The sequence below is a fragment of the Balaenoptera acutorostrata genome, chromosome 11, assembly GCF_949987535.1.
Source record: "Balaenoptera acutorostrata chromosome 11, mBalAcu1.1, whole genome shotgun sequence".
NCBI classification, from domain to species: Eukaryota; Metazoa; Chordata; class Mammalia; order Artiodactyla; family Balaenopteridae; genus Balaenoptera; species Balaenoptera acutorostrata.
In genome coordinates this window covers 38,812,202-38,826,584 of record NC_080074.1, presented here as the reverse complement: position 1 = coordinate 38,826,584, position 14,383 = coordinate 38,812,202, and the positions used below count along the sequence as shown (strand labels likewise).

Below are 14,383 nucleotides of genomic sequence, written 5' to 3'. Positions count from 1 at the left end.
CACACCAAACAGAATATGTTTGGCGTAACAAAAGGCAAACGAGATCGCATCTGAAATGCACTAACGGGTAGAAAAACCAGTGAAGGAATCTGGAGAATGTTAAACCCAGACGGTACTCTATACCGCCTTTCTCTTTTAATTTTCCTCAGCTTCCTCTTTTTCTCTTTTGATTCATCTTGATTTTGTTCTTCCTTTGGGCTTAAATTTTTTTGGGGGGGCGTGGGGTCTCATCCAAAAAAAAAGGGCAAAGAAACGCCAAAGAGGCAAATGGGCAGGGAGGAAAAGCAACAAGTCACTCTGCTTTCTGCCTAGACCCTTCGGGGAGTCCAGTCGGCAAGTGAATCCCCATTCCAACGGCATAACCTTCCCCAGCGCCAAGCACCCCCAAAGCACTTCCCAACTCGGTCGGGCAACCTCCCTCCTCCCCTCCTCCTCTCTCAGCTGTCGGGAAATCCTGGAGCAGCCCTTGCCCAGGTGCCACTTGTTTTTTTAAATAGCCGAGGATAGAGCTTTGTCTTAAAGAGAAAGAAAGAAAACTCGACACTTCAGGGGCTGGGCCGCAGAGCCCAGCTTGGCGGATTCCCGCTGCGGGCCGAGGCGCGGCCGCTCCACCGGCTCGCTCTCCAGAGACCAACCCCGAGAAGCTGCGCACAGCTTGTTTGTTAGAAAACAGTGAGTTGAGTCCGTCGGCCTCACCTTAGGGGTACCTGTGCGTCGGAGAAGGGAGGCCGCTCTGCAGCCTGAGCGCGGCTTTCCAGGCGAAGTCGCGGAGCTGGAGACGCGCGGAGGCGTCGGGTTTCGCGCGGCGCCGCTCTCGCCCCGCGCGGGCACGCTGTGAGCCCACCTCCCCGCCCCCGCTGCAGCCTGTGGCTTCCCGCGCCGCTCCAGGTCGGTTTTTGCCGGCGACTCCTGTGTGACTTCCAAACTCCCGGGCTCTGGGCACACCTCGGAATTTGCCCCCGCCTCCCGCCTGCTCCCCTTGGGGCCCAGGAAGTCGCGAGCGCCCCAGGGGTCGCCCGAGGAGTGGGCTCGGGACCGCGGGCAGCGCAGCCTGCAGGGGGGCGCCGCCGGCAGCGATGAAGCCATCTTGGCTGCAGTGTCGCAAAGTCACCGGAGCTGGGGGACTCGGGGGGTCCCTGCCCGCGTCCTCTCCCGCCCGGGGAGCCGGCCCGGCCCGCAGGGCGTACGTGGCCCCCGGCCCACGGGGCGCTCTCGGGGGCCGGGGCTGCCGGGCGCTGTCCTCGGGCGGCTGCGAGTACAAGACCCACTTCGCGGCCTCGGTGGCCGACCCCGAGAGGTTCTGGGGCAAAGCCGCGGAGCAGATCAGCTGGTACAAGCCCTGGACCAAAACGCTGGAGAACAGACATTCGCCTTCCACCAGTTGGTAAGTGACGCCTTCGCCCACCCCCCTCTCTCTTGGGTGCCAAGGATTGGCGTCCCCTGCACCGGAACATGGAGTTCTTTTGGGACAGAGAATGAGACTGGAGATGGCCTCAGACCTTTTAATTTGTGTTTAATTTCAATTTCGTAGTTAGCTCTTTTGCCTTGTCCTGAAGGATTCGGTTACCTATCGTGAGCCCCGCTTCCTATAGACCAGAAATTTACCTGTATGGCAGGGCTCTGCTTAGTTGAACAAGAGCCAGCCCCCAGGGACAGCACAGTCTAGTGTGGGAAGCAGCCACGGGGAAACAAGTGCAAGAAGAGGGATAAACTAGGGGAGTGTTACCAAGTATCCACACACTCGGAGGAAGAGAGTCAAGGAACGACTTCAATAAGATCACACCTAAGTAGGGTTTGGAAGGGTGGGTATGTCTTCTCAAAGTCGACAAGGTCTAATAAAGTCCACGAGGTGGAACACAGGTTGAAATTTGACTGTTGATATGGTTGCGTATAATTGTGTTGGCTGGAGAGGTGGGAAAGGGGGCTGGTGAGTCAGGGGTTGGTTTGGGAAGGGATTTAGGTATCATGCCAAGTAGCTCGGATTAGGCCCACAGCCCTGTCCTGTATATGAAGCTGCAGTACGGGGTACCCAGAAAGAATACGCATACAGGTAGGTGGTGCTGGAAATCATGGTAGGAATGAAGTTTTCTGTTTTTCATTTTCCTCCTACAGTTGCAGTTATAAGTAGTTATAAACATTGTTTTTATATTGTAACAAACAGAGATACATTTGTAGAATAAACGTCAAACTTGCCAGAGTATTAAGGGTGAGTCACACAGTCAGAACTCAAGAGTTGTGGCTGCTCTTTGGGCCATGGGCCTTAAGAGTGTGGTTGCTTTCATCAGCCAGCCATTAGGGAGAGATGTTTCCTGTAAAAGTTTGCAAAACACTGCAGTGGGGTTTCCCACTACAATTTCCAAGGTCCCAGCAGTGAGATGGGGGAATGACATGGTCAGGTTTGCATTTGACAAATGCCTTCTTTTTTTTTTTTTTTTTTTGAACATCTTTATTGGAGTATAATTGCTTTACAATGGTGTGTTAAGTTTCTGCTTTATAACAAAGTGAATCAGCTATACATATACATATATCCCCATATCTCCTCCCTCTTGTGTCTCCCTCCCACCCTCCCTATCCCACCCCTCTAGGTGGTCACAAATCACCCAGTTGATCTCCCTGTGCTATGAGGCTGCTTCCCACTAGCTATTTTACATTTGGTGGTATAGATAAGTCCATGCCACTCTCTCACTTCGTCCCAGCTTACCCTTCCCGCCCCCCCCCCACCCCTGCCGTGTCCTCAGGTCCATTCTGTAGTAGGTCTGCGTCTTTATTCCTGTCCTGCCCCTAGGTTCTTCAGAACCATTCTTTTTTTTTTTTTTAGATTCCATACATATGTGTTAGCATACGGTATTTGTTTTTCTCTTTCTGACTTACTTCATTCTGTATGACAGACTCTAGGTCCATCCACCTCACTACAAATAACTCAATTTCATTTCTTTTTATGGCTGAGTAATATTCCATTGTATATATCTGCCACATCTTCTTTATCCATTCATCTGTTGATGGGCACTTAGGTTGCTTCCATGTCCTGGCTATTGTAAATAGAGCTGCGATGAACATTGTGGTATGTGACTCTTTTTGAATTATGGTTTTCTCAGGGTATATGCCCAGTAGTGGGATTGCTGGGTCATCTGGTAGTTCTGTTTCTAGTTTTTTAAGGAACCTCCATACTGTACTCCATAGTGGCTGTATCAATATACATTCCCACCAACAGTGCAAGAGAGTTCCCTTTTCTCCACACCCTCTCCAGCATTTATTGTTTGTAGATTTTTTGATGATGGTGACAAATGTCTTCTTGTAGAAAGTAGGAACCTGAAATGGAGAAAGACATCTTGACCGGAGACTGTTCTCTGTCACCACCATGCTCTGTCCTCTGTTGATTATTTGGAGCTGTTTACATGGTTTTATCTTTAGAATCTGAGCACATTTCCCCATCCAGTTCAACTTTTTCAGTAGTGTTTCAGAGGAGTTTTCAGATCCTCTCTTATGTGCTGGACAGTGGCCCAAGCACTCGGTATGCATGCAGCGAAGGGGAAGGGGTAGGAGTCATGATGGTCAACAGCATGGTCTCTGGTGCCAGAATTTTGAGTTTGAGTTCTGGCCCTTACAGTTACTGGCTGTGTGTTCATAGGCAAGTTGCTTAATCTCTCTGTGCTTCAGTTTTCTCATATATAAATGTAGAACTAGTAAGAAGATTATTAAAGGGTTAAGACCAAGTCTTAATGAAATAGACCCTATAAATGTTAAAGGAAGAATAGTTGTCTTTGTACTTTAATACCACAATTATTTAAGAACAGGAAATCCTAGTGTTTCTGAGATCAAAACACAGGATTATTGTCTCGCCTAATAATGTGTTCTCAAAAAGTTCTATGTCCATATATCTGTCATAAAGTATGGAACCGAAATTATTTACGTGACCATACTTGGCATAAAACTGTGTGCAGAGAACCCAATTACGAAGTCACTGGGATATTCCAAGTAAAAACCAATGAGGGCCAGACCTAAGGCAACAGCAGTGGCAATGGAAAGGAAAGGACAGGTTTCTAGAGGATTAGTTGAAGTTGGTGAGGGCTCAAGGGAGTGCAGAGAATGTGGAAATCAAAGTGTCCATCAAATAGATATTTAAGATCTGGAGATTTTCTCTCTGATGTTTTTTTCTCTTCTTAATTTCGAGTTGCTTGCCTAAATTTTAAAAAATTGTATGCAGGCTTTCCTGGTGGTGCAGTGGTTGGGAGTCCGCCTGCCAATGAGGCGGACGCGGGTTCGGGCCCTGGTCCGGGGGGATACCACATGCCATGGAGCAGCTGGGCCCCGTGCGCCACAACTACTGAGCCTGTGCTCTAGAGAGCCCGCAAGCCACAGCTGCTGAGCCCGCGTGCTGCAACTGCTGGGGCCCATGCGCCTGGAGCCTGTGCTCCACAACAGGAGGGACCACCACAGTGAGAAGCCCACGTACCTCAGCACGGAGTGGCCCCCCTCTCGCTGCAACTAGAGAAAGCCTGCGTGCAGTGACAAAGACCCAACACAGCCAAAAATAAAAACAAATAAATAAATTAATTTAAAAAAATTTGTATGCATAAAATGTTCCTTTTTTAATGAGGATTTTTGTCAAAGGGTCCTTGTAGGTATTTTCAAAAATTCAGTACATTGTAGCTCACTGACATTTGACAATATTGTATCTGAATTCTTTGTACTCTTGGAATCACGTGGCTGTACCTGTTTTACAGCAGCCCAACAGATCAAAGTGAATAACAGATAAATCTTTGAGTCTGTATTTATTTTAGCAGTGTGATTCCGTCTTACTAAGGAGTTTGGTTGGCAGAGCAGAGTTGGGGAGGCAAGTAGACATAGCAGACCATACATCTAATCTGAAGCTTCATTCAATAAGTGGTTTCAATCTGAATCCTATTTGCAGATATTTCTCATTGGTTAACATTTTTCTGCAAAGGTAAACTCAAGGGCAGGACAAATGTCTTTTTTTTTAATTTATGTCCCTAGATTCTAGGACAGAACAGACATATGAGTTTGAAAAGTGATAGTCAGATAACAGGATACATAGATCTGATGATTTTTGTTTCTGTGTGTCTTGGGGGGTGGTAAGTGGATACAGGCACAATTTGATGTGAAGGTGCTTTGCTTACTTCTTTTTGAAGCTGGGATCGAGGGAAGGGAGATGTTGACTGCCAAGTTCTTAAGTAAAATGAGGAGGGGTTGCTACAGCTAATTGTTCTCTTCTAGGTGGAGCTGACATAGGTGTAGTCAAGATCTCTGATGCCCTTTGGCTTCCGAGAGGCGAGAGGGATTCTCTTTCCTCATTATAAGCTTGTCTGTTCATTTTTCATGAAAGTAAACTCCCCTCCGAATCTACAGGCCTACCAAAAGCCCCAACACATAAATAGTAATGCATATTAGCTTTCATAATGACGTAAACTACCCAATAGTAGTTTACAAATGCAGTAGTGTGAGCATGGAATAGAAATCTTTAAGGGTGATATACTAGGGACTTTCTATTGTAGGCAATAGCCCTGTAAAATACATTTCTGGGACTGTAATCGCTGAGATCTTTGAAAGACAAATTACATGTAGGTGCTTTAGGAACATGTGAAGAACCACCTTTCCTCACAGTTTGTTGGTTAATTCACATTGTTGACACCTAGCTTTGGGGGGACTAAATTCTCTATTATAGAGACTTCAGTAGAGAACTGCAAATAAGGTGAAGCAATTAGAACTCCTAGTAATTTCTCTAATCCTGGAACAACAGAATGGATGTTTTGGCTATTTTCTCCTGATGAATTAGACATCCTGCTGCCTTTCCTGAAATTGAAATCCAGCTGCCATTCTGAAGAATTAGACAATTCACTTTTGCATGCATTGTGGTTAACTCTTCAGTCTGAGTCATCCCTTATGCCTTTCTTTGGAAGCATTGCAATTCTATTTTAGTTTATTTTTATTTAAACAATATTCAATGATCAGACTCTCACATACTGTTTGGTTTAGAATTTAATATGCATTAACAGTGACTATAAGCTGAAAAGGAAAAGTCTCTGACTAAATGCAGATTATTAGAAAATGATTTCTGCTTGGTTAACATCTCTATAATGGAAATTGTTTAGGTTAACATGAAAGATCTCAGTTTCTTACTAGCTATGAGATAAAGGTTGTTTAATCCCTCCAGGTCTTAAAATGGCTCATAAGTGGTAAAGACACCAATCATTCACTCACTGTGTGTATAGTACAGAGAAAATGATGAAAGAGATAGTGGAGAAACTCACTACACAGCGGTAGGGGAGACATACATTAAATAAGTTATTACAAACCTATTTATTTAGAGTTGCAGTAGATGCTATGAAATAAGGGGATTTAACATAATCTTTTCTGGAAGGATCATGGTAGGAGTCTTGAAGAAATGATGGTTAAACTGAGATCACAATAAGTAGAGATTAGACTGAGAAAGAGAGAGGAACATTGCAGACAAAGAAAACAGCACGTGCAAAGTCCGTGAGGTGTGAAGTAGCTCAGTAAATTCTAGAAACTGAAAGAAGGCTAATGAGGCAGGGAAATTATCAAGAAATAATAGAAGAAGAAGAGAGCCATATTGTAAATGGTCTGGTGAGTCTTGTTAAGGATTAAAAATATCCTGGCACAAAACACATGTCACATAGTGGATGATCAAAACTTGAATTTACTACTCTTCATTCTGCACTGGAACAAGAAATGTTTGCGTTCAACCCCAGGTCCGCCGCTTGCTTTGGACAGGCTTCAATATCCTTATTGAATAAGAATAAAATAAGAATGATGATAGTATCAATTTCTTAGGATTATAGTGGTGGTGGGGAGTATGTAAAACGTCTAGGACTGTGCCTGACACACAGTACTAGGTACTAATGTCTTTGGAATATATAAGCTAATATGGTCCAGGAAGTTTTCAGGGAAATGATAGCATTTAAACTCAATCTTAAAGTAGGACTTAGAAAGAAAAACACTTCTGTGTGCAGAACAAACATGACAGAGGGATAGCGGTGAGAAAGAACCAAATATGCTTGTAGGATAGAATGAACAGTTGGCTTCTAGTGGTTATTTTGAGTTACTGGTACTCAAATTCAGAAGGTAGTTTCAGGATGGTTTTGGAAGGCTTGGAATAGAAGCTAAGGCATTTGCATTCACTTCTTAGGCTGTAAGTCACAACCTGATTGTAATCCTGCAGATAGGTTTTGTGTGACCCAAGTGCTTTTTGTTTGTTTGCTTTTTAAAGTAGTTGTCAGTATTTAAACATTGGAAGATTTCATCTAAAATATAAATTTCCTTTAATGATTCAGTTTTGGGGGCTTCTCTTAAAAAAAAAAAAAGCAGAATATCTGTCAGCAGTGAGTCAGCATTCTTGCATTGCAACACTTGGCTGGAACTGAGTGACTGCTGTCCCAAGCTAAATTAGACATAGTGACTGCCTGGCAGTGGGGTGTAGGGAAGTAAAGAAGTTATGGTCAACGTGACAATTTGACTCAGATATCCAAGTGGAGGAATTGATTGTGAAATTAAAGATAATGAGTTGAAAACTTGGCGAGGACTTGTAGAATTATAGATTTGACTGAAATTTGTAAAGAGGTGAGAGCTGAAGCTTGGTGAATGCCGAGTGGGGAGAGAGAGAGAGCAATTTAGAGGGAGAAAGAGGAGAGGGAGAGAGAGAAAGAAAAAAATACTGAAAACTGAACTTGGAAGACAAGTAGAAGGGGAAAAAAAAAAAAACCTATGAGAGTGAATGAGGCTTGTTCAAAGAAGTAGAGAAGGAAGAGCAGGATATTTTTGTGCCATGGAGTAAGAGGGAGAAAAGAGATAAAAATAGGGCAAATCAATAGCGGTAAAGGGCTCTAGAGATGTTTTGAGGCTATTGGATTGAAAGATAGCAGTTTTGACTCAGGGATCCTCAGTGAGTTTTAATAATGCGATGTCAGTGGAGAGATGAAAGCCAAAGCCAGCATTCTGCGTTATGGGGTGAACTGATGGTAGGCAAAACGAGTCCATGGAGATGTTTGACAGTGACAGGAAGGGGACACAAGATGATAGCATGTGGAGGTGTCTGGGTTACCTGAAAAATAGTTTCCTCACTATCTTTACTTTCCCCTCCTCCCCCTTTAGGAGAATCCTTTGTTTAAAGGCAGAAGTGAAGAAATCTGTGAAATAGGAATCAAGGGAATTTTGCTTATTTTGAAACCTGTTCCCCATCAACAGGACTCCGTGTTTTTACAAGTTGAACTTTGTGTGGTTTCTTATCTTTTTTTTTTTCTTTAGATACCACAAGTTCATGGAAGAAACAAAATGGAAAAGTCTAAAAGATGGAGTAAAAAGCTACTCAGCAGATCTATATGTTCTTGTTGTATATTGCAGAGATTCTAGTGAGCTAGATATCTAAGCATTTGATTGTGAGTTTGACAGGGAAGATAAGGAGGCAGTTAAAAAAACATGAAAGAACTAAGATTTGTTGATTTGTTAAATTATTCTGGGGTTTCAGACATCATGTCAGTAAGTGGTTCAGAGGGAAGAAAGTTCTTTATCTTGTACTTGCAACTTTTCTGAGTTTGACATTCTTTCAAAAGAAAACAAATAAGGAAAATATAATGTTGATTATATATTACCAGAAAGTAATTTAATTCCTCTACTGAATTTTGACTCTTTGGCAAACAATTAGTCAGCCATGTTAAGCTGTTTCAGAAATTCAGTCTCTCTCTCTCTTTCTTTCTTTCTTTCCTGTAAAATTTCCTTCGTATTTATCAGGTATTATTAAAATTATATTTAATTCTGGTTTGAAGGTGAGAGTTTTATCTAGAGATGAAAAATGTGTCCCCTTTTGACAAACTCTAAATAAAATGAATTTATTCATAATATTGTGCACAGTACAGGTATATTTCAAATTTAAATTATCATTTTTTATAAATAAAAAATATTTTATTAAGGTACCTGGTCAGCATGAAAAATGACCTGTTAGAAATACTGTCCCTCAGATAACCTCATCAACAAAGACCAATTTCAAAAGATCGGCCTTATTTTATATTCTAAAGGTCAGCGGCTTGGTGCTGTTCTGTGTGTAATTTTCTCTGTCATGCTGCTGAACGTTCAGGACAGAACAGAGTGAACTACTGGAATGCTACGATTACATAAGCAAGGATGGATTGCCTGACAAATGGCACAATCAATGAACAATGGAAATTCAATCAGTTGTGACCAAGTGTGGGAGAAAGTCCAAACTCTTATCACCTCCTGGAAGGTGGCTTACTTTTCCTTTGTTCATGCTATATACTGTTAGTTGAGAAAAAAAAATCCAGTGGTTGAAATTATTTGTTTCTCCTTCTCCTCCTCCTCCTTCTTCTTTTTCTTTTCTTTCTTTCTTTTTTTTTTTTTTTTTTTGAAGAATTTCTGCTTAAGCAGCAACTCCATGAGGGAGATCATTGCTTTCCATTGTGGTGTGACATTTGAGAGAGAAATGTGTGGGAGGCTAATGAATCTTTGTGATAATATATATGAATGTAATAACTTCTTTAAACTACAGTTTTAGGAAGCACATCTGAATGTAGAAATTAATTATTTAAACCATGTGGTTAGAGAACTTGTAAAAAGTATGAATTATATAAACTTTTGCTGGTATTATGGCCAAATGAGGTAAGCGACAGTGCATAGAAAGGAGAAGTATTATTCTTATACTATCTAGGAAAATTGAAGTTTAAGAGTTTCCAGTTTGAAATAGTCCAGTTGAAAATCTTAGAATAGCTGAAAACCGCTTTTTCAAATACAATGTTAGAGAAGGATAGCGTTTGATTTATAACTTTTAGGTAAGTAGTGAATTTTACTGATTTAAAATATAAGTTGCTCTCAGTGGAAGAAACGCATCTAAAGTCTGTAGGTCTTTGATTTAAGAGATAACTCTGGACAATAGGAATACGTTCTCCTTAGGTTTTGATGTTAGAATAACAACATTTCCCAAGTATAATTTTTAAGATGTCTCCCAAGTGACATCAGTTAAGTAAAAGAAATTTGGGAAGATTAAGGGAAAAGAAAGAATGCTCAGTATCTGCTGTAGACATGATCAATATAGATATTTGTGCAAGAAAAAAATTAGTACAATAAAATGGTAAAAAAATTTAGTAGTCGAAGGGACATAAAATCATTATTATTGACTGCTAAAATAACCATAGGCAAATGCATCGGAGCTTAGAAAAATCTACTTTTGCACTAATCTCACTTTGCTTTCTCTCCACACTTTATTAAAGTTTTCGTAGCGTTTCATCGATTCTCAATTGAGAATTTAGCGCTTTTCTAAACCACAAATGCCCTGACATTGCCTTCTTCCCAACTCTCCCTGCTTAATCAAGGCCGAATGAAGTTTGTCACTGTTACTAATGGGAATTTGTACGATAAGCCAGCGGTCCCCAACCTTTTGGCACCAGGGACCAGTTTTGTGGAAGACAGTTTTTCCACGAACGGCGAAGGCTGTGGGGGGATGGTTCAGGCGGTAACGCAAGTGATGGGGAGCGATGGGGAGCAACAGATGAGGCTTAGCTCGCTAGCCCACTGCTCACCTCCTGCTCTGCGACCCGGTTCCCAACAGGCAGTGGACCTCTACCGGTCCTTGGCCTGGGGGTTAGGGACCCCTGCGATAAGCTATTTTGGTGGGTAGGAGAAAAAAACTCTTGAGGATCATTATTAGTGGAGAAAAACAAACTGATCTGGGTTAAAACTTAGGCCCCACTCTTTGAACAATACATTGTCCCAAATAATTATAAAATGGGGACTGTGGTGGGTATTATTGTTCAGCAATGTCTGTTATCTACTTTTGAGCACACAGGAGGATTGGATTTCCCCACCCAGGCGTGGTTATGTGATTAGCTTTGGCTAATGCAACTGGACTAAGGCGTGTCACTTCCTGGTGAAACATTTAGTGGCCAGTGCTTCAATCCTTAGTCCCCTCTGGTCTGTCAGATCCATCGTGGAAGCACCTGTAGCCTGGATTGCTGAGCAAAAATGCAAAGATGACAATGCTTCCGGGAGTCCACTTGAAGCCTCAGTAAAGTTGCATGAGTGAGAAGTAAACGTATTTTCAAGTTGTTGAGGGTTTGCCATTGTTACTGTGTGTAATCCAGCCTGACTATTGGTTGTGAAATCAACAATATATATATAATCTATAATAATAACTTCTAGGACTGTTAGAATGAGTAAGTTTGCTCATGTACATAAATAGTGAGTGTCCAGCATATAGTGAGAACAGCTAAGCTTTATGGTATCCATGCTATGAGCCAGGTACAATACTAAGTACTTGAATTTATTTAAGTACTTGAATTTATTTAATATTTCTAACAACCCTGTGACGTAGGGTACCTTTTATTCTCGTTTAGTGGGTATAGAAATGGAGATACAGAGAGTTTAAGAAACTTGCCTAAACATATAAAACTAGTAAGTAGGGCTTCCCTGGTGGCGCAGTGGTTGAGAATCTGCCAGCCAATGCAGGGGACACGGGTTCGAGCCCTGGCCTGGGAAGATCCCACATGCCGCGGAGCAACTAGGCCCGTGAGCCACAACTACTGAGCCTGCGCGTCTGGAGCCTGTGCTCCGCAGCAAGAGAGGCCGCGATAGTGAGAGGCCTGCGCACCGCGATGAAGAGTGGCCCCCGCTTGCCACAACTAGAGAAAGCCCTCGCACAGAAACGAAGACCCAACACAGCCAAAAATAAATAAATTAATTAATTTAAAAAAACAAAAAACAAAAGAACTAGTAAGCAGATCTAGGATTTGAACCCAGGCAGTCTGAATTTAGTGTCTGTACTCTAAATATATACTACATTATATTGTTTCTATAATAATTGTCTTAGTTAATTTTAGTTTTTTTTTTTTCTTCTCTTACCCCTTCTCCACTGAAACCACTAAAAGTAATTTAAAAAATCTGCATCTACATATCAGAAACATGTGGAAAATATCCCTATTATATCTGGAATAATAGATTGATGTTCTTTGAAAAAATAAACTGTATTTTTTATATAAAATATTTAAAATGTGTACAACAGTCCCAAAAGTGGTGGGAGAGGGGCTTTATATTAATTGTTACCTACTTTAGAAATGTTTCTTGGACAGTAGAAAACAATATTAAGCCCTTCCCTTAAAAATGCTGTGTTGGTTTTCTGGCTTAAGGAAAATCTATAATGACCACATTACTCATTGCTTGTAGTATGCTTTCACATTATTTTTATGAGAACATGGTGATAAATAGCCTAATTAATTCATCTAATTATGAATATTTGAAAATTTTCCTTTCCTCCAACTTCTCAGTAAAAGAAAATGCTAGGACTTGTTGTATGTTTGTAATTATGGCAGTTGTTGATTTTGATTACTTTTTTAATGCATTCAAGTATAGTGTTCTTTGCTGTTTTGCTTTCGTTGCTTTTCATCTTGATCCTAGTGCAGGTGGACAGGCCTTGATAAATGGCATATGTTAAGTGCAGAAGTGAGTTTTTTAGGAATCATATTGTATCTGTCTCTCTTGGTTCTAATATGAATATCTTATTTTTGAAATCCAGTACAAGGACCATGAGTTGTGGGCTGTCTCACTTACCTGTGTTATACCATAGGTGTTGCAAAACTTTGGGGAACAAATGATCTAAAAATGTTAAATTTTCCGTTGAGTGTTTAGGGGGTGAACCACAATAATATTTGGAGAGTCTGTAATAGATTGAGAAGGAAACTCACATGTGATTATTCTCTAGCTCATGACTAAGCTATTGATTCCTTTCTTTAAAACTGAGGCATGCCTCTCAATATTGATAATAATAACAACAGTAATAACACCCATGGCAATACAACAGCAGTCGCTAATTATGGAGCACTTGCTCTGGGTCAGATGCTATGCTAAGACTATGTATTTTTTGAATCCTTCTGATGCCTTGTGAGATAGGTATAGTTATAATGCATTTTTATGACTGTGTAAACTAAAGGACAGAGAGATTAAGTGACTTGTAATATAGCGGTAGACTTAATTTTTCACACCCATTGGGTCACATGGTAAAAGCCTAATTTTGGTAATGAGTTGTGACTACACTCTTTAACTTCTTCTGTCTGGTTGTCGTATGACTGTACCTACAAAGTACAAAGGAATGAAAACAATGTTAAAATTTTTAAAAATGTTTAATCAGAGATGTAACTTCCTTTCTCCCATTTGTCTCCTAGGTTTCTGTGTGTCTTCCACTCTCCTCTCATTTTAGTGGAATGTAAATCTTCACTGTTTTCCCAGAGTCAACTTGTACATGTCTTCTTGACAAATGGTTCTTTCCTAAAAAGCCCATCACCTTGAATCTTACTTCCCTTTAAGCTAGTTTGGCAAAGAATGCTCAATTCCCATCTCCGTTTAGTCACTATACACCCACTGTATAAGCTCATACTCCACTGATACTTTTCTCTTACCAGTAATTAAAAAAATCACAACTAGGTGATAGAAGGGGAGGGGTCAGATCTCAGTCACCTTTGTTATCTCTGCAGTGGAATGCACATAACCTTGTATATATCCATCAAACTGATTTTACAACTTCACCACATAGAGATTAACTTTCTTAATCCATCTTCTAAATCTAGGTTCTTATGTAAATTACAGGTAGCTATTACCTGAATCATCCATCCCACCAAGACCCAAAATGATCCATGAATCTTCTTTCTATCTAGGCATGAGAGGGTCTGAAATTTTCTTGTCTTCATGAGTCTAAGTTTTATTATGAGGCAGTTGGCTCCTTTTGCTTCTCTTCAGCATATTTATCGAGTCCTCAAGCCAAAGACACACATACTGCAAGGAGGGAAATACTTTACTTATATAGTACAGACCAAGTTCCCATGTGGGTATGGACTGGGAAAGTTGTCTTGGCACATATCAGGTTCCAAGAATTTCAGATTTAAGAGTTGTATCAGTATCATGTTACCAGATTATCATTTTTTAGTCTTTTTTTTTTTAGTAAATATCTTAACCAGATAAACCAAATTTTATTTACCAAAGAAAGCCCACTGGTTAAAAGTAATAAAAGACAAATATTATATGATTTCACTTATATGTGGATTCTAAAAACCAGGACAAATAACAAAACAAACAAAAAACTAAGCTCATAGATGCAGAGAACAGACTGGTGGTTGCCAAAGGGGAGGGGGTTAGGGGTAGGTGAAATGAGTGAAGGTGGTCAAAAGGTACAGACTTCCAGTTGCAAGATAAATAAGTCCTGGAATGTAATGGACAGCATGGTGACTACAGTTAATAATGCTGAATTGCATACTTGAAAGTTGCTAAGAGAGTAAATTTTAAAAGTCCTCATCATAAGAAAAGAAAAAAAATTTGTAACTATGTGTGGTGACAGATGGTACTTGACTTATGG

General features: G+C 41.0%; 2 protein-coding genes across 7 annotated transcripts in view; one reads left to right on the top strand and one right to left on the bottom strand.

Annotated features, from left to right (window-relative positions):
* Positions 1-829, bottom strand: part of LIN7A (lin-7 homolog A, crumbs cell polarity complex component) — a 252,847-nt gene extending 252,018 nt beyond the window's left edge. For 4 of the 5 annotated variants that reach the window (XM_007194951.3, XM_028162019.2, XM_007194953.3 and 1 more), the window contains exon 1: positions 697-829. The gene's annotated coding sequence lies outside the window, so the exon portion shown is untranslated. The remainder of the gene's footprint in view (positions 1-696) is intronic. The other variant, XM_007194952.3, reaches the window with a different exon arrangement.
* A 124-nt stretch (positions 830-953) lies between these two features.
* The window catches only part of ACSS3 (acyl-CoA synthetase short chain family member 3), a 152,596-nt gene continuing 139,166 nt past the window's right edge, over positions 954-14,383 (top strand). For both annotated transcript variants that reach the window (XM_057556449.1, XM_007194954.2), the window contains exon 1: positions 954-1,384. In XM_057556449.1, coding sequence (XP_057412432.1) covers positions 1,077-1,384 — 308 coding nt within the window. In that variant the 5' untranslated portion in view covers positions 954-1,076. The remainder of the gene's footprint in view (positions 1,385-14,383) is intronic.